The 23,519-nt window shown below is 44.1% G+C and overlaps 1 protein-coding gene across 1 annotated transcript in view; it reads right to left on the bottom strand.

The window, feature by feature from the left end:
- The window catches only part of LOC138297361 (amine sulfotransferase-like), a 433,718-nt gene that overhangs the window by 275,327 nt on the left and 134,872 nt on the right, over positions 1 to 23,519 (bottom strand). Inside the window, exon 3 of the mRNA XM_069236754.1 lies at positions 11,155 to 11,363. Coding sequence (XP_069092855.1) covers positions 11,155 to 11,363 — 209 coding nt within the window. The remainder of the gene's footprint in view (positions 1 to 11,154; positions 11,364 to 23,519) is intronic.

A 23,519-nucleotide genomic window follows, 5' to 3' on the forward strand; every position in this document is an offset into this window, starting at 1 on the left:
CTTTGGCCCACACAAAAACACCTGGGACCCCTCATGGTGGCCCGTCACGCTAGGCCCTGCACCCACCCCCGCCAACCACGCACGCAACCTCGGCATCATCCTAGACTCCTCCCTCTCGATGACCCAACAAATCAACGCTCTCACCTCCTCATGCTTCAACACACTCCGTATACTGAAAAAAACATTCAAATGGATCCCCACAGAGACCAGAAAAACTGTCACTCACGCACTCATCAGCAGCAGACTTGATTACGGAAACGCCCTCTACGCCGGCACCACTCTAAAATTCAAGCGCAAACTACACGCATCCAGAACTCAGCAGCACGACTCATCCTCGACCTCCCCGGACACAAACACATCTCTCCACACCTCAAATCCCTCCACTGGCTCCCCATTGACAAAAGGATCACCTTCAAGATCCTCATCCTCGCACACAAATCACTCCACAACACAGGCCCTGCCTACCTCAACGAGAGTCACCTTCCACACCCCTACACGAAACCTCCGCTCAGCTGACCTCTCTCTCGCCTCTGTCCCCCGCATCAAACACACCACCACCGGGGGCAGATCCTTCTCCTACCTTGCACCCAAAACCTGGAACGCCCTCCCAACCAACCTTCGCAAGACCCAAAACCTACTTCTTTTCAGGAAGGGCCTCAAAACCTGGCTTTTTGAACAGTGAACTGTGGGTTGAGTGTCAGGGACAATCAGATACTGTCTCACCAGTCTCAGGAGGGTGATGTAGAGTGCTTTTTCAAGGCTGAGTCACTGGATGGTTGGGTGAAGGGTACTGTGGTTAATACATGTGAGGGGCTGAGTGATGTAATTGCTGGAGACCATATGTATGGTCCTTATTTTCCAGAGCTACGCCAACACCAAGTGGAGTGTGAGTTCTCTGACCCAGGGAGCTTACAATGGAGGCAGACTTCTGGGTGAGTATCAGAGAGTCTGAAGAGGCGTTTGGGGGTGCTCCTGAAGGGAGTGGTCTAGGTGTTTCCCAACCAAGTGAAGTGGGAAAGGATTGCAGTGTCCCAGGTAGGTGCCAGTGTAGTGGGATGGGTGAGGGACCCCATGTCCAGTCTCAAAGGAGAGGGAATGGGGATGGGCTGAGGCCCAGGGTGCCTGAGATCCAGTCCCAGGTCCTGGAGGATTCCATGAGGGAACGCCAGGAGGGAAGCCTAGCCTGTACTGTAGGGTCACCTGTTGAGGGAGACCCGCAGTGTCAGAAGAACTACGGGGGGGTGACTGTAGCCAGCATCCCACCAGTTCTGGTGTCTGGCAGTACCACTTCTAGTGAGGGGGTGCAGAAGTCCAGACAGAGGGTTGAGAGGGGGCTGCAGACCCCAGTGGAGGTCCTGGAGGGTCAGGGGTCAGCTCTGAGAGCAGAGCCCCCTAGGAATGACCCAGTTGAAACCATTTCTGGTTTGGGGGAGATCCAGACTCTGCCAGATGGGCAAAGGTCAGGAGACCTGCGCCAGCCAGACTCTTGTGTGGCCCTTGGGGGCGGTGTGTCCCTTGTGGGGGGTGAGTGTGCCCCCCAGGAAGTCCTGGGTTGCCAGGCAATAGTTCAACCCCAGGGTGGTAACTCTGGGTTGGATGACCAGGTTCAGGGGTTAAACTCTGGCCTGGTGGGGGGTCAGTGTGCCCCCAAGAAGACCTGTGTGCCAGGCAATGGTTCAACCTCAGGGTGGTGACTCTGGGTTGAGGGACCAGGTTCAGAGGGTAAACTCTGACCTGGTGGGGGGTAGGTGTGCCCCCCGGAAAGTCCTGGTTTGCCAGGCAGTAATCCAGTCTGAGGGTACAGACCCTGGATTGGAAGTCCAGGTTCAGGGTGTCCCCCCTGACCTGGAGGAAGGGGCTACTGCTAACAGTATCCCTACCATGTTGTCTTCTTGGGGGGGGGCACTCCTAGTTGGGGGGTGCTGGACCCCAGAAGGGAGGGCAGGGGGAGGGAAGCCTCACACCTGGCCCTAGTCTAACCTGAAGGTACAGACCCCAGGTTGGAAGACCAGTTGCAGGTTAACACCCCTGCACTGGTGAAAGAATGGTGCAGGGCTGCTTCTATAAGCACCCTGACCATATTGGACTGTGGGGGTACCGCTCCAGGAGGGACAGTACAGAGCCCCAGAGGGGAGGACCAGGTTCAGGCTGTCATCCCTGACCTGGTGGAAGGGAGAGTGGTCAAAGGGTGCCTAGCATCTGGGGCTACCGCCCCCCACTCTCCACAGTCACAGTGATTAGAGAGCTTTGAGAGGCCTGGGGCCTGGCTCTCATCTCTTGCAGCTGTCAGTGGCTACTGTGGCTTGCTGTCCGGGTGGAGAGAGTTACCCCTTGGGGGGGGACAAGAGTCACACCCTGGGGGTGGAGTGGGCAACACCACTGTGTTGGTCCTGGTGGTACTATCAGGCCCCTGGGATACACCTGTGATCAAAGTAAGGTTAGGTGCTGCACAGATGGTATCCGCACGTGAGGAGAAAGGTTCCCCATGGGTTGGCTTAGTTGACCCTGAGAGTATGGACAGAGGGATCCAATTGGAGTCAGGAAGGCGAAGAACTGGAACATGCCCCTGCTGTTGTGGGCCTGGGTCCTTGTTCTATCGCCTCAAACAGGGAAGTACATCAGGATAGTGATTGTTCTCCCCTGGCTTTAGGCTGGTGGTGGGTCATGTTGGACCTGGCCTTTTTTTTTACAGGGTCATCCCCAAACCTTTTGCCTGGTGATTGGTTTATCCATGATTGGCATATTTGATTTACTATTAAGTCCCTAGTAAAGTGCACTAGAGGTGCCCAGGGCCTGTAAATCAAATGCTACTAGGGGGCCTGCAGCACTGATTGTGCCACTCACATAAGTAGCACTGTAACCATGTCTCAGACGTGCCACTGCAGTGTCTGTGTATGTAGTTTTAAACTGTAAATTCGACTTGGGAAATTTTCCCACTTGCCAGCCCTAATCCTTCCCTTTTCCCACATGTAAGACACCCCTAAGGTAGGCCCTAGGTAGCTCCATGGGCAGGGTGCAGTGTATAGTTAAGGTAGGACATATAATAATATGTTTTATATGTCCTGACAGTGAAATACTGCCAAAATCGGTTTTCACTGTTGCAAGGCCTATATCTCACATAGGTTAATCTGGGGGCTGCCTTTAAACATGATTAAAGTGTAGCTTCCCTTTGAGAGTAGATAGACATGTGGAGTTTGGGACCTCTGAACTCACAATTTAAAAATACATATTTTAGTAAAGTTGGTTTTAAGATTGTGTGTTTGAAAATGCCACTTTTAGAAAGTGGGCATTTTCTTGCTTGAACCATTTTTGTGACTCTGCCTGTTTGTAGTTTGACAGTTGGGCTGTTTGCACCTCTCTCCAGACAGGTACACAAAGGGGGCTGGGGTGTAGCCTGCATATTCCAATGTGCCATTTGTGCTGGGAGGGAGGGGAGGACTGGTCACTTGCATCTGAAACCCCTGGTGTGTGTCTGGGGCCTTGCTTGGGCAAGGAAGGATTTCACAATCAAGTGAGACTTTCCTTTAAAGTAACCCTACTTCAAAGGCCAAAATGGGTATGAGAAGAGGACCCAAAACCACAGACTTTAGACACTTCTTGGGGTAGATACTCTACCTCACAGACACTTCCTGGAGAAGAAACTTGGAACCAGAACCTGCATCCTGCCAAGAAGAACTGCCTGGCTGCCCAAAGGACTCACCTGACTGCTTTCTGTGAAGGACTACTGCCTTGCTGTTGCCCTGCTGCCTTGCTGTTCCCTGGCTGTGGTGAAGAAGTGCTCTCCGAGGGCTTGGATAGAGCTTGCCCCCTGTTCCCTGAAGTCTCAGGACCAAAAAGACTTCTCTCTTGCAACTGGACTCCTTCTCCGGTGAAAATTTGATGTACAGCTTGCTAAAAATGACGCACAGCTCGTCCCGGGGGAAAAAATTCGCTGCACGCCTAACCGAGACGACGCCGCTCGACTTCGCAAGGAAAAGAACGACGCTGCTCCTGCGGTGCGACCAGAACCTCGACGCACGGCCCACCAGATCGACGCACAGCCGACCTGGGGCGACGCTGCCTGACTTCCAGAGGGAAAATCGACGTGAGGGAGAAATTTCCCTGCAGCACCCACCGGAACGACGCAGAGCTTGCCACAAGCCCAGGATTCCACGCACAGACCCCGGAGCGTCTGAAAACCCCGCATCCCGAAGAGGATCCACGACGGAGTGCCGGAAATCAACACCCAGCCGTCCCGGCGTGGAAATTAAATGACGCATCGACTGTGTGCGGCCCGAGAAATCAACGCACACCTCTTTGTTTCTACGCTTCTCCTCCTCTGCGGCCCTTTGCGGAGATTTTTTTACGCAAGCCAGGTACTTTATGCTTGAAAGAGTCTTTGTTTGCTTTTAAAAGACTTAAGGCACGTTAAATCACTTTTAGTGATCTCTTTACATATTCTTATTGCATCTTTGATCGTTTTGACCTGCAAATATCCAGATAAATATTATATATTTTTCTAAACACTGTGTGGTGTATTTCTGTGGTGCTATATGGTGTTATTGTATGATTTATTGCACAAATACTTTACACATTGCCTTCTAAGTTAAGCCTGACTGCTCAGTGGCAAGTTACCAGAGGGTGGACACAGGATAATTTGGATTGTGTGTGACTTACTCTGACTAGAATGAGGGTACTTGATTGGACAGGGGTAACCTGACTGCGATCCAAAGACCCTGTTTCACACAAACACTATAGGTTCATATATATGTGTGTTATATTGTTTGATTTTAACATGCTGTATTGTAGTACTCATGCACATTTATATTCATGGATTTTGAATATGGTACTGTGGTGTAACTGCATATAGTCACACTCCCTATACAATCTTGCTTTCATATATAATTGCAAGATACAGTTATAATCATGCATTTCGAATGTGTTAACATAACCGAAGGCCTGAAACATTTGGTTTCTCGTGTTTACCCTTTAACATGGAGTTTTGATTGTGTTGCAATATTCTTTCTTTGCAGTTGTGTCTGGGCAAGTCTACATTTAATGAAAGTCACATTGTGTGTTGAAGATAATGGGGAACAGAAGGATACTTTGGCAAGGACAAGGAGCTCTAATGAACTGAGAAGAAAAGGCTCCTGTTTATGTACCAGACACCAGGAAAAATTCAAGGTTGTCCTGTTTTTTGATTGGTGGGATGAGAATTTGAGGGAAGTTGCCAATTTCAAATGTGCAAGGAAAGTGGAAAACTACGGGCATGGGTGACGTAGCTTTCTCAAAGATTTCGTAGGTTTAATTGGTGTTCACCTACTTAGATGAGGGCAGGGGTACAGACTCTTTATTTCTTAGTGTGGCATTATGCTATACATCACCTCTTTTTCAGAACTTCTACTGAGGTGTCTGGTATGCTGACTCTTTCCTATGTACCCTTAGATTTAATTAGGGTTTCTCTTTAGTTTAGGATACTTAGATTAACTTAGTTTCTCCAATGATTAGGCAAGAGGATCGCAACTAATACACAGATCACCAGATTTTGTTTCTCATCTTTCGGATTGTCTCATCTGAAATTCTAGTATGCCTTATGCTTATACAATTTAACTTCATTTGACGCTTTACTTCACCTTTGGTGATTATGTACTTATATAGCATGTTTTTGAGCATCATTTACATCTGTTTGGCTCTTAATTTATAAAAAACATTTGAACTTTATCCACCGCCTCCTAGATTTAATGTGTGACCAAATAGGTTACACTGCCAATTGAATCCATAGGTTGATTTTAACTCTCTTTTACATGTCAATAATCCTAAAATGTCTGCCTGGGGATGAAAAATAAGAATATGAAGCCAGAGCATCATCAAAAGTGACAAGACAGGATGCCAAGACATTTCTTGTGTATGGATTGTGTGGTTCTTGAAAGACCCTGCTTTTTTCTCCCAGGCTTCTGTCTCTGGGTTTATTGTGGGTACAGAGCCTGCTCCAAACTTGGTTTTAGCTTTCAGTGTGGGAGGAAACTGGTAGTTTTCCTATGACACATCCACAAACACCCCTGTCGCTTAGAGAACAAGTTTAGTGTGGTTAAAATCCTTCACCATCTTAAAAATGCCCTGACTCATTGGAATTTGGGCATTTTTGTAGTAAGGCAAATAGTAACTATTGAAAAAGAAGATAGGTTTAGGCCCTTAAAACTTTTACTCAATTGGTTAGGAAGCACCCAGGAGTCATTCCCACTACTAATTGGAGCCAGGCATAAACATGATGCCGAAGGCCACTGGACAGAACATTTTCCAGAACTGTGAAAGATCAGAAAGGGACCAGATCTGCTGTCTGTGAAGTGAGAGGAGCCACAAAGGACTGGACTTGCTCTGTCTTGCATTCAAGACAAAGAAATGGATTCCAAGGGTCATTTGAATGACCTTTTGTATGGCTACAGGGAGACAACAAGCTGCAAGAGGCTTTTTCCTGGAAGTACCCAGATGAAAAAATGGCAATAGAATCCGGAATAAAACGTGTAGTTTGCTTCTGCCTTAGACCTTATGCCCTCTGAGTCCATACGTGTCCCTCTGAATTCCTGGGGGCTTTAGAAATGCACTCCACTGGTTGTTTGGGCACCAAAAAGCAAACTATGCAAACATTTGGAAACTTTTCCTCCAAACCATTGGGAAATAGAATCTTTTTTGAAATTTCTGACTTCCAGACTTTCACCACAACTGATCTACTTGGTGCATATGACACACTCCATTACAGTCACCGGGAAATTGCATCTTGGTTCTGAGCTACAAGGACGATGACAATCATTGGTGCTTTACTTTTTGTTGCCGCTATTTCTTCTTAAAAGTGTAAAAGATAATTTCTACTTTTTCACTTATTGGATTTTTGCCTTTCTAGTATCATTTTGTCTATTATATTTTACTATATTATTCTAATTCAGTATAGGATTTTTATTGTTTTTCATTTTGGTTATATTACTGTTCTGGTACTGCACAAATACTTCACACATTGAATTACGTTAAGCCTATCTGCTGTGTGCTATAGATGCCAATTGGTTAAGCTCAGGTAATTTTTTTTAAGGGTTCACCCTGGCAAAAGTTGTGATTGTTACTTGAGGTGGGCAGTCACCCACCCCAAATAATAATTCAACTTATTACAAGGATGGCTGCCAATTATTTTTAGAGCTGTTATTGAAGTCAATGAGAGTCCCTTATTGTGTATTACTGTGAATACTACTTACTACCAAGCCTGCCCAGCCACGTTTCAATTTCTGCAACTCCTCTTCTGATATATGCTTCTGTTGCAGGAGTGCAAAGTTGGAGTGTATTGCAAGTAGATGATAGACTATTCTTTTCCATTTCACATACTGTAGCGGGTCATTGGCATTCACTTTGTTAGGCTCTAGGACTCTAATTGGGTGATTGTGTGTCATCATGTTGCAGTGATAAGTGAAAAAGACTAAGAATATAATTGTATCCGCCTGTTTTCTATGCCTCTAAAAATAAATAAAGTCAGCATTAAGAAGGGACTGAAGGAGCCACAAGGTTTCATTCTACTATTATCAGTACTTTTAGAACTATGCATTATATCAATAAACAAAAGACAGAAATGTAATAGTTTTATAGCAATGGATAGAATAGACTCTCAAGGGGCTCCACTTTCAAGGAATTTCCATTTGTCAGTTAAATCTACTTGGGAACTACTTAATTTGAACTAGGAGCTATCTCCACCAATACTGGTAAGTACACCTGGGGTCCTACAAATATAAGTGTGAGATAGACAAGGGAGTTAGAGTGCTGGTTTCAAATGGAGTGCAATCAGGTTTTTAAGGGGGGAGTGGCGGCAGGTCAGAATTTACACTTCAGAAATGTATGCTGCTTAGATGCTTATCCTGAGGGTTATTACAAAGGGTTTGGAACCCAATACATTGCTCAGAATCATTAATGTCCAGATCGAACAAATGTCTGCATTCTGCTGGGATAATAGGGTTTTTGATTTAATATACAAATTTATCGCTGTTGTTTCCCATACTCATGGCACAGGTATTGATTTACCTATGTAATTTATCTAATCAGTGGATAACCTATGTAGTCGATAGATGACTATATAGTAGGGGTTTAAGTTGAACAGGAGTTGTCAAAGGGTTGTATAAGAACTAGAGTCCCATGCACATCGAAAATTAGAGTGCAGGGAGTGGAGTGGGGGTGAAAATACCAGTCAAATATTACAGGGTTTGGGGTTTCAAGGACAACCTGGATGTATTTCTATTTTTCTCTAGGGCTGCCATGATCTGCTTCAAGCGAGCTCTGTCAGCCTACGTGCAAAGATGTTTCGGTTTGTTAACAAAGGGTGTGATGGGTTGGTCGACATTTGTGATGTGAGTCCTGTGCCACATCTGACTGTATGGGAGCAGGGTTAGAGACAATCTATACATATGTTTTCACAGTCATCAGTCTCTGTATTTTATGTTGTCTTCCAATTTGTAGTTATGAGCATGACAACTAGATTGAGGAGGCCTTTTTTGACAACCTATTGACCCATTTGTGGCAGCTTTGTTAGAAATGTTTTCCCATTCACATTAGTTCATAGGAGTAAATAGCTGAGATACATATGGAGTTTATTTTGTAGGCTATTCTGATGAGCACTCTGGAATTCCAAAGGTTCTGCAAAAGGAACTACAAGTGGCACATTTACTACCATTTCATGCACTGCAGAGTTGAATGTGAAGTTGCCGAGCCATGTTACATGAAACAGAGAGCATAATAGTGCCATAGTTTCAAAGATATGGCCTACTTCTGCTCTCTCCTAATACTGGCGCACTTGTGGCTCCCTAACACCAACACAGAGATCCTTGTGTTATGGTGGAAGGGTGCCTGTGTTGTGGTTAGGGTAGTTTTTGTGCAAGAAGCTAAACCTTCCTGCACAAACACTATCCTTTAAGGGTACTACCTCTTTGCATGTGTGCAGCAGAATGCAGCACACATGCACATTTTAAATGATGAGGAGAAATTAAAATATTCCTCCTAGTTATACCGGCCTCAGGTAGGTGCAACATTTTGGTGCAAAATCATGTTTACAAGTCTTTGTACATATGGATTAGCCTCAAGATACATTAGTGGATGCACAGGAATGCCTGTGCCCCACCCATGTAATGCCTACCTGATGCAAGGTAACACAGGGCAGCTGTTTGCACTATGCTGCGTTCCTTTTTTACAAAAGCCATGCAAACCCATACAAACTGGTACCGGTATGCAAAATAGAATTTGTTTTGAGGCTGAGCAAAATAAGTGACGCAACTCTGATGCAAAAGCCTATTCAATCTGAGCCGAAGCATTTTTAGCAGGAATTCCATCAGAAAGTCTTTCATATAACCTGTTAGTATCTTTGCAGGTACCCCTTAAGGCAAACATTAAATACGTTTTCTCCAATTGCTACCTCGGAAGTCATTTAAGCCTGAGTAGGCCCTCTCATCTGGTCAGGTGAGTAAAGGCAACATTCCACAATAACAGACAATAAACCTCAAAAGCAAAGGCTTCTTTATGAAAAAAAGCAATTTGCCATAACAGTTTCACCCTGAACTTAGAGCCTGTTTAGAACCGCCACGATTTTCTTGGCAGTAACATCAATAATGTGTATCTGAAAGATCGTAATAAATACGTGAGGCATTCTGACATATATTGAACGACGTCCTGGCCTTACTAGGCACCAATCATTTCCCTGGGAGGCTGGAAGGGTGGGGGTTTTTGTTACAGGGAGGTGGTAGTTTTGAAGCAGTGCAGCAGTTTCAAAGGCACTACAGAGCTCCTTGCATATTCAACACTTTTCAGGCGTGGCTAAAAGTGCCAAGATAAGTCTGGTGATTAATAAACTTGCTGGAGAGAGAGTGAGTCATGTCTAGTGGCAGTTACAACTCATCTAAGTTAGCGCACAGGGTTAATATGCCTGCTGCAAAGAACATTTATTTTGTAGATGACAGAACAGTATTTTATGCCCAATGCATTGTGGGATACTGATTTTGTCACATATATCATTTTGTAGTGTGCAGATCATAAATTATAATCCTAACCTAGCATAGTGAGCTATGAACTGCCATCAAAGAGTTGTATGCAAACTGCATGGCACATGTTAGAATGCTGTGTTTTTCCCAGTCTTTGATTATCCTAATTTTACTGAAAAAAGGGGTTGTTTGGGTAGAAAAAAATTATTAGCAAAGTCAACCCTAACCACTGTAATATGTTTTGAAATCAGAGTTTTTGCTTCCCCAGGTTAAGCACTCTTAAAAAATGCCTACTAGTATGGATGACGTGAATCTTACACCTTGTAGTCCCCCTTGTCTTATGTAACATTTTCTGTACACTGACGTACACACGTGTGATTCATTATCTCCGTATTTGTGTGTGTATGATGTAAAGTGCTCCAACACCCTATGCTGGTAAAAGAGGCACTATAAGACAAATGAGATGCGTATGAGGGAGGGGCTATGGAGGAACGAGAGGCACTGTTAGAGGGTGATGGGGAGGGAATCATTGAAGAACCCCAATAAAGATTGCCATATTCTGGTGCATTGTAATGTCATCATTTATTATGATTTTAAATTCAATACAACTGACTATATGATGAAATAATGAAAAATGTATCACAGAATGCATTGTTTTTATATTTATTCCCAGGTTTTGTGGGGGGAGCACCCCCCCTAGTCCCACTGTAGTGGTCAGGCTTGCTTGCTATGCACCCTATGGGGGCTGGTGTGACAGAATTTGCCAGGGCTGCTTTGGGTTTCCAGTCCGGCCCTGGTGGCAGCTAAGGGTCAGTCTTTTAATGGCTGAGGTAACTAAGGCTCAACTGATTGACACCAAGCACTTCACCAAACTAAACGAGTCAGCCAAACTCAAATTTGGTGGGGAAGAAGCTCTGCCAACTTACAGCAGGAAGACTCTTCCAAAACATAAATGAGGCCCTTAGTTTTCCCTTATTAACGTGCCAAGGAGTTTTTTTTTTAGAACCGCCACATTATCCTTTGCCCACTTTATACACAGCTAAGCAACTCTATCAGAGGTGATACATAAAAAGGATGCTAAACTTCAAAAGCGATCACAGTGCATTGCACACAAGAGGGAACATCATGGTTTTTACATACAGTTTAAAACAATGAATAGGAATAAAGCCTTGCTTACTTTTGCCTTTTTGGTTTTAAGCCCTTTTGGAACCAGGTAATATGGCAGGTGCGTTGTAATAAGGCGGGGCGATGGCCGCTGCTCAAAATCAACTTTTTTCAAATTATATTCAAGCCAAGGAGCACGATCTACAGTTTCAATGTTTTCTGTTTTGTTGAGATGCCCTTCATGATAAATCAGACTCAAAATCTGTTGCGTCCATACAGTTCCTGCAAAAGTAAAACAAAGTTGATTAGATGTTATGTTGATCCGTTTTTGAGTATTGAGAAAAAGCAAAATGTTTATTAGAGGACACTTTTCTAAGGAAAAATAAATTATCCACATATTCGTTAGGCAGCCTTTAAGACTGACTGGCTGGGGCGCACACGAGCAGGATAAGCCGGCCTGCCTCACTCAGACCCCAGCTCTTAACCTATTCTGACTAGGACGTGGCATAATTTCTGTTAAGCCAGAGAAATCTCCTGGGGTGGCTGCCGCAAATGTCAAAAGGGGGGGAGTGACGATGGGGAAGCGGGAAACAAAAAAAACACTTACCTTTTTCGTTGTCGCCGTCCCCACCTCCTGCTGCCTCGCTCCTCTTCTGGTGCTCCAGCATTCACTGGGACACCAGCACAGGCTCCCCAGCAATCCTGGTGCTTCTTTCATGCTAATCGTAGCATGAAAGCAGTGTCAGGATTGGTCTGAGCAGCTTGGACTGCAGCTCAGACACAACCCTGGGGTCTGTGCAGTTTTTCCATCCCGGCTATTCAACACAGCCGGCTTGGAGAAACCAAAGTGTACATGGGTGTTTGCCCAACCTAAGACGGTCGGCCAACACAGATGAGCACTTAGGTGCACTCTGCTACTCCTCCCCTTTCGCACCTCCCGTGGCCCAGACCCGCCCCTCTCATCGCACTGTGGCTGAGCCAGCAGATGAAAAATAAAACAACAGTGTGCTATTGTTTTATTTTTCATCTGCTTGCTCTTAGGCAGGGGATCAATGCCCCTCCAGCATTGCAGAGGAGCCACCCCTGGGAATGTCATGTAGTCTGGGGAATTTTACATTGCACTTGTTACTCAAAATTCTCAAAACTACGGCATTATGTCACATGGCATGCTTACAGCCAATTTGCACAACTTTTTAGTCAAGGAACAACATGAATTACCTGAATGCGGGAGGCTATTATTCATGTCATGTGTTTTTCGAGCTATTTTCTTTAGCACAACATGCACACTGGCATACATTTCAGGCTAAAGAATAGCATTAAATGCTGGTTTTGCTTTTTGAGTAGTGTTAGAAATGGGGTCTTTGGTTGGCAGTCAGGTAACACCCTGTCCAAGCAAGGACCCTCATTCTAGTCAGGGTAAAGGATAATCACACTCAGTTAACCCTGCTAGGCCCCTTGGTAGCTTGACACGAGTAGGCAGGATTAACTACAGAGACAATGTGCTAGGTATTTGTACCAACACACACAGTAATACAGTGAACCACTACAAAATGACACAACACAGATTTTTATTTTTTTAATATTTTATCTGAATAAATGACCAAATACAATAAAAATCCACAATATACGGTTAAAAATACGAATTTAGCACTTAAAAGCAAGAAAACAGTGACCTGAGGTAAAAACACTGCAAGTTGGTAAAACATGGCATTGTAACGGCATAATTTACGGAGTCGGTCAACCCCCAGGTACAGCACCTTCAGAACATGTAGAAAACAGGCGGGTGCACGGAGTCGGGAGAGCGACTTTGCTAGATTTAATGCGGTGTTGGTTCCGGTGCCACGGGCAGGAAGCCGGTGGCATCGCGCAACGGCGTTGAGTCCTCTCTACAGGGCATTTAAGGTGAGGTGGCGTTGGATGGTAAGTCGGTCCCTTGGTTCCAGCAGATGCAAAATCTGGCGAAGTTATGATGCTTCTGGGCGACCTCACGGGGTCACGATGATGTCACAGGGCCGCAGGTGCTACGATGGCATTGAATCATCACGGATATTGGACTTATGACACTCCAGTGTCAGCGAAGTCGGGCAGGATCAGCGTGTGCAGCGACGCGAGGCCTACAGGGTCGTCAGACTCCTATGAGGTCCACGGCCTCGGGACAGGCGGCGTCACGGCTCTGGGGTAGTGGCGTCAGCTCACAGGGCTGTTTGATTTGCACTCAGCGAGGTCTACAGACTTCGGGCAAGCGGCGTCGCGGTTCCGGGCAGCAGCGTCCATTACGAATTTGCATAGCATCATCCAGCGCCGGTAGACTGGTTTTTCTCCAGGAATTCACTTCCAGGGGTCCAGGAACTGGAATGTCACCCTCTGGCAAGCTAGCGTCCACAGCAAGTAGACTCAGGTCTGGATGGTGAAGCCTTTGCTGTCCCTGAGGCTTCAAAACAGGAGTCAAGCGCTACTCCAAGCTCTTGGAGTCACTTCTCAAGCAGGAATGCAACAAAGTCCAGTCTCTGTCCCCTTGCACAGGCAGAAGCAGCAACTGCAGGATAGCGCCACAAAGAACAGTCACAGGCAGGGCAGCACTTCTCCTAGGCTCTTCAGCTCTTCTCCAGGCAGAGGCTTCTCTTGAATCCTTGAAGTAATCTAAAGACTGGGGTTTGGAGTGCTCTTCTTATACCTCTTTCTGCCTTTGAAGTAGGCCTACTTCAGAGAAAAGTCTCTTGTTTACAGGATCCTGCTTTGCCCAGGCCAGGCCCCACACACACACCACGGGGTGGAGACTGCATTGTGTGAGGGCAGGCACAGCCCTTTAATGTGTGAGTGACCACTCCTCCCATCCCTCCTAGCACAGATGGCTCATCAAGATATGCAGGCTACACCCCACCTCCCTTTGTGTCACTGTTTAGAGAGAGGTGCAAACAGCCCAACTGTCAAACTGACAGGCAGAGTCACAAAATGGTTTAAGCAAGAAAATGCCAACTTTCTAAAACTGGTATATTCACACACACAATCTAAAAACAAACTTTACTAAAAGATGAATTTTTAAATTGTGAGTTCAAAGACCTTAAACTCCACATTTCTATCTGCTCCCAATGGGAATCTCTACTTTAATAATATTTAAAGGCAGCCGCAATGTTAACCTATGACAGAGATAGGCCTTGCATTGTGAAAACCAAATCTGGTAGTATTTCACTGTCAGGACATATAAAACACATTACTAAATGTCCTACCTTAAACATACACTGCACCCTTCCCATGGGGCTACCTAGGGCCTACCTTAGGGGTGTCTTACATGTAAGAAAAGGGAAGGCTTAGGCATGGCAAGTCTGTACACTTGCCAAGTAAAATTGGAAGTTTAAAACGGCACACACAGACACTGAAGTGGCAGGTCTGAGACATGATTACAGGGCTACTCATGTTAATGGCATAACCAGTGCTGCAGGCCTACTAGAAGCATTTGATTAACAGGCCCTGGGCACCTCTAGTGCACTTTACTAGGGACTTACAATTAAATCAAATAGGCCAATCATGGATAAACCAATCAACAATACAATTTACATAGAGAGCATATGCACTTTCGCACTGGTTAGCAGTGGTAAAGTGCCCAGTGTCCTAAAGCCAACATAAATAGGTCCCAAAAAATAAGAGGAAGGAGGCAAAAAGATTAGAGATGACCCTGCAAAAAGGGAAAAAGTCCAACAAGTAGTTTCCATTAACTGTTGAAGAATTTCATGTTGTTAGGAAAAGCTAATTGCACGCCCCTAATTTTGACATCCCTGCCTATTAAGGTTAGTGGAATGGAAGCTTTCAAAACAATTAGGTTTAAATAACACAGTTCACTGCTTCACGATTTAACTTCTGCCTCCTCTTTCTCTCACTGACAGTGACTGCAGGTGAATGTGACATGGTTTGCCAGGGCTTCAACTAGCAATATAACTGGCTCAAGGCATCAAATTTCGCCAGGACTGTGATATTCAAGCCATTATCATAGTAATCAAAATGCCAGAAGTGTACTCTGAAATCCCTGACAAACTTTGTCTTTTTAGCTTTCAGCTCCTCAGTTCATCTACAGTTCCTCAAGCACTGAACTCCTTTGCTTTCAGCTCCAAATGTGCAAGCACTGTCTTTAAATACAGCTCTAACCACTTAATGAAAGACATAAAGGTGAAGTCAGTGGAGTGTGGGAGAGACAAGTATCTTTGAAAGCAACTACAATGACTACAGGAGTCACCATTCCATATGCACAAATTAAAACCAAACGTGCTGTGATGTCTCAATCTCTTTAATTAGTACTAGCAGTGACTGATTATTTTAGGTGAACATCTGACTCACCAATAATTTACATGCTTTAGGCCATAACAAGCAGTTCAAGGGAGGTTTCACAGTTGGGTCTGAAACTGCCAGCACTTCTTGTAATTCTTTCGGACTACTGAAGAACTATGTTGTCTCCCATAACATACTCTCTGTCAACCAGATCTCACCATTTAAAAAAAATCCCTAATGCAGGATTTGCCCATGAGATGACAGGTTGAACAATTCATATCACAGAATAATCAAAGACAAAAGATTACATAGAGAAAAGAGTAGATATTCAACTCCGATAGCAGATTTTAAGTGAGGAGTTCCCAGGTTCAAGAAGACAATCAGTGAGATAAAGGGCAACTTGCTCGCCTGGTCTATGCTGTTATGTCGTGGGAGAGCCCACCGGCAGGGGGAAGCTCCTGAGTGTACCCTGGTGCTCTCCCCTGTTGGCGTCTAACGAAAATGGTATGCTTTTTAAGTAGGAGCAGGCTAACAAAAGGGGTCGGAGTTTTGGCACCACCTACTCCCTCTGGCAGGAGTTTTCATGGCTGACATCACTCATGAGACTCAAATAGTTTGTGCCAAACTTTACGTCATGGAGACGGGCTCTGGCATGCTGTTGTGCTGCAAAACAGTGGAGAAACTGAACCTGGCATCCTTTGCGTTCAGCATACATCGGGAGAGCATAGAGGGGCTGGTGGCAGAGTACTCCTCACTGTTCCAAAGCATTGGATGCCTTAAAAGAAAGACTAATGCACCTTCACATTAACAAATCCATTCAACCCGTTGCCCTCAAATATCGCAGGGTTGCATTTCATTTGCGTCCCAAGGTGAAGAAAGAACTGCGGAAACTGGAACATGCTGACATCATCGTAAAGGTGGATGGACCAATGTCATCGGTCTCACCAATTGTCATTACAGATAAACCCAAGCATCCAGCAGAGGTGAGGATACATGTTGACAAGAGGGAATGCCATCAAACCCTACAGTGGACGACATTGTGGCAGAGGTAAGTGGATCTTGGTGGTTTTCAAAGATACAACTGTAGACAGGCTGCCACCAAATCCTGCTAGCCCCTGAATCGACAGCCATCACCGCATTCTCCAAACATGTTTGGCTCCAGAGGTACAAACGCCTCCGTTTCGGAGTGTCCAGTGTGGTAGAGGTCTTGCAGGATATAATAAGAGGAGTACTTGCAGGACTGGAGGGAGTAATAAATGTCAGTGATGACATCTTGGTACATGCACCCACAATAGAGGAACATCTGGAATGGCTCTGGGCCACTTTCAAATGCTTTCAGGATCATGGGCTCAAACTACATCATGAAAACAGTGCTTTCTTGCAGAGAGACATTGAAAAGGAAGTCATAGCTGTCCATTGCGGCTGCCGCCATTTTCATATGTACCTGTATGGCCAACCCTTCACTGTACACACCGACCATAAGCCTCTAATTCCACTGTTCAACAACTCAGCCTCAAAACCACCCCTAAGAATCGAGCAGTAGATTCTCCAACTGCAGGAATACCAATTCACAGTTGTTTATTGACCGGGAGCTCACAATCCTGCTGACTATCTCTCCCAGCAGGTGAGGCCAGCCAACGCAAGGGAGACGGCTGAGGCCAACAACGTGGAAGAGTACGTACGGCTGGTAGTGGAACGTTCGAGGCCATTGCCGGTATCAATGGAAGAGATCAAAGCCGCCACCCAAGTCAATGAGTGTTTGCAACTGGGGCTGGAGGGAGTTACCACTGGAAGGTGGCACATCCTGACACACAACCTGTCAAAATGGAGAGAGCAGGCGAGTCGCACTCTGTCAGCCCTACACCATGTCCGAAATGAGTTGCCTGTATCACCAGAAGGGTGCCTGCTGCGAGGTCTGAGACTGGTGGTTCCCCTGTCACTTCAATAACGCGTCGTCGACCTCGCTCACTCCACACCCCAGGAGTTGTCAAGACCAAGGCGAGACTATGCTGCAAGGTATGGTTCCCGGAGATGGACCAAAATGTGGAGAGGGTGGTGTAGCACTGCCAGCTCTATCAGGCAGCTTGCCCCAGTGAACCCCATGCGCCCATCATCACCGAGCCAAACCCCTCGGTTCCCTGGCACCGAGCGAGCGCGGACCTGGTGTTGCAACCTGATGGATGACACATGTTAGTTGTCATTGATGACTTTTTTAAATATGGAGATCCTGAACATGACCCCAGTAGACCAGACTATCCTGCAGTTTCAGAAAATCATGGCGACGCATGGCCTTACCCGAGAAATCCGGACGAATAACGGACCCCCATTCTCGAATCAAAACTTTGCCGGCTATCTGGGCTCCCAGGGTGTCCGTCACTGCAAGATCACGCCATGCTAGCTGCAGGCGAATGGTGAGGCTGAACCTTTCACGCGAGCACTAAATACATTTCTGAGCATTGCGGTGGCAAAAGGGCAGAACATAGACTGTGCGTTATATGCTTTCTTGAGGGAGTATCGATCCATACCTCAAACCACCACTAAGATCCACCAACCTCACTGTGCATGAACCGCCCACTCTGCAACACTATTCCACAATGTGAGGCCACCACTGCCCTGCAGTAAAAAGTGTCTGAGAGGTCACACCAACGTGGAACCAACAATGATCGCATGTCACGAAAGAGACGCGCCGCACCAAGCATCTGAAGGGAGGGGATCAGGTGCTAGTGAGGAACAGATGTCCGGGAGGAAAGTTCAAGCTCCCATTTGAACCAAGGTCATGGACAGTAGTATGGCTACAGGGAACCATGGTCAACGCAATCTGCAGGAAGGAGTCCATAACCAGAAACATTCCCTGCTTCAAACGCTACCAGCCTGATTGCAGGGGGCCTGGGAGATACATGCCCAGGAACATGACAGCCCTGAGGGTGATGAGAGGCTGGAGGAAGGCGAAGTAGTCACAAGACACCCTAAGGATGATGTGCTGAGCGCCACGCAAGGAGGCTAACCAAAGCGAACTAATGATCAGTCCCTAGCCACCAGCAGAGGGGTGGGTGAAGAATCAACTTGATGGAGCACTCCAACTTTGGCAGAGGACAGTGTCTCCCAGAGAGAAGGTTAAGGGAGGTATGACTTGAGACCCCGCTGTGTATCGTCGAGTCGGCTGAGAATCTTCATTCTCCTGTGAGTCAGCTTTCAGAGGTCCTCACATGGTGTGCCCATCTACCTTCTGGTAACCCACGCCTGGTGTCTACAATGCCACATCCACCTACCAAGTACACTGTGAGTAAGCCCCGGTGCATGGGCATCATGTTTTGTTTGGTGGTGTTTTATCCTCCTGGGTGGGGGGTGGGGAATTTTCATTTTGAGTCCCATCTTGATTTTTGGATGATCCATGTTTTTTTTTTTTTGGGGGGGTTTATGTTTTGCATATTCAGCTATATTGTGGTTATAGGGGGAATGTTATGTCATAGGAGAGTCCGCCGGCAGGGGGGAACTCCTGAGTGTAAATCGCTGCTCTCCCCTGTTGGAGTCCAACAAAGATGGTATGCTCCTGACGCAGGAGCAGGCTAATAAAAGGGTCCGGAGATGTGGCACCAAAGGCCAGTACACAGCACTTGAGTATCCAGTCATTATTTTCCAGCAGCGCTCTTACCTACTGCATGCCATGCACAGTTAGCCATGCAATAAGAGCAATGTTTCCCGAGAAACAGTTCTGCTTTCTATGCAACCTGGGAGAAAAAAATTGCTTTCTGAAACTTGAACTGGTAGGCTTTGTATAAACTGAGCTATAGTTCAGGTTACTGGATGCTGATGCCTGTAAGATCTGTGTAATTCTAGATTAGATCTGCTGCCTAACGCCATTGCTGCTAAGATATGTGTCATCTGAAGGATGATTGAGCTGAGAGTTCTTTGTGACTTGAGACATATCTCTACTGTGCCTTTCTGAACCTATTTATTTTACGTCCCCTGAGTGATAAGTCTGCTGCCTAAATCCCAAACCCAAACAGGATTCAATCAAAAATGTACACAAACAATGACAAAATCATACTGAAACAAGAAAAGAGGGAAGCTTCAGGTAGAATATTGCCAATGTATTGAAATATTAAGTAGACATAAGAAAATGATAGCAGACAGTCCTTTTCTGCTTCCTGAGTTACGGGCCATTACAGCCATCTCTCAGTTTAGAAAGAAACTGAAAAAGTGTCTCTTTAATCAAGATTTACTGTTTTGGCTAAATTGGGCAGCAACAGCAGAGGTGCAGAGCACAAGGACACTCCTTGGAGTAACAGTGCACTATATAAGTGCCTTTCATTCATACAAACCAAAGGTAGTTAATAACTCAAGTACATTAGCAAGCTGAATGACACAAGGTCTGTCTCCAAAGAAAACTCAAAGAGTACTCCCAGCACGAGCTTGGCAGAGTAATAAATCAAAAAAGCAAAGGTCTCAGGAAGAGCTTAAATCTCATCAAAGTTCTTGAAGTAAAAGAGGATGGCTCATCTCCAAATAGCATGTTCCTTTGTATTCTTCAGAAACAGATGGCACATGCATTCATAGCATCATATTACGTAGCCTTTTATGACAATCAATCAATCTATTATTTTGCAATGCCAATCGTAATGATATAATAAATTATTCTGATGCTGTAAACTTGCAAAACGACATCTGTTCCTCTGTCCCACAGTCCGGGAATGCATACAACCAACCTAGTGGCCTACATTTTGATAGTCAGACAAACATATCTAATCCTGCACACAATGGATCCAGACTAGCTATGTTTTATTCTGGAATATTGCTGGGATACAATCTAGGCTAATAGACCTAGATTTGGGCGATTTCATAGATAACTATGATACGTAGGTTTTAATTGACATGTTGTAAGGTGCTCATCATTTGCTCAGGGTTTAAGAATTTTAGAATATATTGTCTTTTTTAAGGGAGTGGTACACCCATATAGGGTGCCTAACTATTTGGGTTAAAATAGTCCTGAATTGCAATATTAAAGCTCTGAAGATTGACTTGTATGATATATTACGTATAAATATAACATCTGATTTGGCTAAGAAGTGTAATATATGTAATATTTATAGTCGTACTGCTGGAGGCAAGAATTGATTGGCGACATCAAACAAATTGCAAGCAGTAATTGAAAATATGAATTATAGTGACCCACTAATTACTGCGAGCCATTGTGATACAACCTTTGAACCTGTGCAGCTTCCCGGCTATTAAATCACTGAGGTGGAAGACGAATTGTGGGCTATGCTCAAATTAGAGATACCACCTGTAAAATGCTGGTCAGTATCAGCAACAGAGCTGAATGCTCTAATAATTTCCTTGGGGCTTGGAGCATGTATTGGCTGCTCTCTCTCAAACAGAAAGAGTTGACATACTTACAATAGGCCAAATCATATAATCAGAATAGACTGCATCATGCTAGACATAAGGCTTTGGAAGGATCTCTTAGATATGGAAATCATTGAACACAAAGCTAGTGATCACAATGCTCACAAACTAACTATTGTGGCTTCTTTATTCTACTGAATAGCTTTGTTGGGGTACCTGGTTGAGAATGAGCGGGTTGTAACTAACAACAGAAGTGAGGTTATTTACAGCAGTACCACAAAATACTAACAAATGTATATAGGGAATTAACTGAGCAGCTGGAATCCTTGCTCTATCTAGCTGTACACATATCTAGCCAAAATAGAATCATTGGTGCACATGACATCTGGTTAATTTATTTTAAAAAGTACTTTTATAGAGATATATAACCAATTTCCCATATACAATCTACAGTTATAATAAAAATTCAAATAGGCCAGGAGGGAACTAATTTGAACAGTTAAAGATAAGAACATTGGGAAGAAAGGAGAATAAAAAAGAAGAAACTTACTGTTGCATAGAAAGAGTAGGATGACAACAATTGGTCAGACTTAACAAAAGCAGCAACAGAAAATGACACTAACTTGTTCTGGTACATAATAGCTTGCGGTAGTCACCACACAAATACCACCAGAAATGTGGTTAGACTATTTTACCAATCTATACTTGGCTGATGATGATTTGACTTATAATGATGGATCCCTGGAAACGGTTTGTCTACGAGCTGCCAATAAATCGTTGGAAATATCTCAAGCTAAAACATTACATCATTAATAAGATCACTAATGCCGTCTTGATGGGATCCAGCTTGAGTGAAAATCTTAGCAATAACTGGTCGAAAAACCTAATTGATATTTACTAAAATATACCATGTTGCCAGATTTTAGATAAACCACACAATTTAATTAATGAGCATGATCCGCTTTCCCACCTGCCAGCTGGGCTTTAAAAAAGGTCAGTACAATTTATTTGAAAAATGATACTATTGAAAGTGGGCATTTCTATGTTGCATTTGTGGACCTAAAGTCCGCCTTTAATTTGATTCTGAGTAGCAAATTGTGGTTGATCCTTATGGCAATGGGAGTGCTGGATAATATACTATCCATTCTAATAAGATTGCATGAAAATACCTATGCATAAGTGTGGTGAGGTCCACAGGGAAAACTAACAGGACGCATCCTTATAAAGAAGGGGATGCGACAGAGGCATGTTCTTGCCCCAAACCTAACCTTACTTTATATAAATTACATTTTAGACTTCCTGTCTCGGAATTATTGCCCTAAACTATGCAAATGTGTGGCCCAGGCCCTTCTGTATGCAAATGATACATTATTCTTATCTAAGACCCCTTTGGGCCCACTGGCCTGACTGGATCGATTTGGTGTTTTCTACTAGAAGCAAGGGCTAGAAGTCTGCCCTGCTAAGACAAATATCATTGCCCTCCATCTACATGAAAGATATTATAGTGTATTAAGGTCAGAAAGAATCAAGCTTGAGAGGGCAAAGACCTCTGAATACCTAGGTGTAAAATCGACAGAAAGCATGTAATGGGGTATACAGATACAAAAAAGTGCTTAAAGACCACATAAAAGAAAAGCGTTAGTTATATATATCACTTAGAAATAACTTAATATTTCTAAACATGGATCTCTTACTAATGTTTTTTATTACAAATGTGCAATCATTTTTTAGTCTTCTTTTTATACATCATAGCTCCACCACCTACTAGACAACATTATTTTAAATTTAGGATGGGAATTTTACCAGTTAAAAGCTTCTGGAGCAAATGCTCAGTTTCTGCATTAATTGATGATATATGCCCGATGAGCAAACGAGAAACAGAGACTGCAGCTATTTTTTTGCTGTGCATCACAATTTTAGAAGATGGGTCGTTCTGATCTGTGGGCAGCTTGGAGTGACACAATATAGAACTGCCCTCAGAAATTTAAGTATAGACACAGGATGACCATTTAGTTTTGGGCATAGCTTAGGTCTTAACACCTGCATGACCCTAAAGGAGGACATTTTGCTCTAGTGATTGTTTTAAAACAAAATATGACATCTTTAATTTTATTGCTGATTGTGTGTTTATATATATATATATAAATATATATATATATATATATATATATATATATATATTGCTTTCTATTACATTTATGAATTTTGTATTGTGTTGACATGAATAATGAAATAGTAGGGACTTTTTATGTATTATATATAGAATGGTTTGTTTGTGTTAATCTCCAAATAAACATATTTTGACTGACTGATTGATTAGATTGCGAGCGCACCCTGAAGCTCACATTTTTTAATTCATCTTATAGGTTAAAGCTGTACATAATTAAGGATGTGAACTCCTGCTTAAGAAGCACAGGAATAGAATCGTTTTTTTTTATTTTGTTAACTACAGTGCAACTTGGTGGAATAGCCTTAAAAACTTGTAACATTAAGAAAATCCGTCCCTTTTCTCTCAAAGGAGAAATATATATTTTACACCCAGAGTGCATGTTGCTGTAAATTGTATTTTATTGATTTTCTGAAAGAGGGAAATCCATGTAGAAGCTAGTACACCAAAACCAAACATTGCCATTTCTTCCACATTTGAATAATAATCAGTGCAGCCTCCCAAGCATTCCAACTGAAACACGCCTAAATTAGTTGTTATTTTTGAATTCACAAAAACTCTCTGTGGAGCAATGTAGAACACACATATAAATCAGAAAAATGTTGAGAGGGCCCCCTTCCGAGTCAAAACTATTCCTTGCATAACTCACACACCGTTGCACTATG

The sequence above is a fragment of the Pleurodeles waltl genome, chromosome 5 (assembly GCF_031143425.1).
Source record: "Pleurodeles waltl isolate 20211129_DDA chromosome 5, aPleWal1.hap1.20221129, whole genome shotgun sequence".
In the NCBI taxonomy this organism is placed as follows: Eukaryota; Metazoa; Chordata; class Amphibia; order Caudata; family Salamandridae; genus Pleurodeles; species Pleurodeles waltl.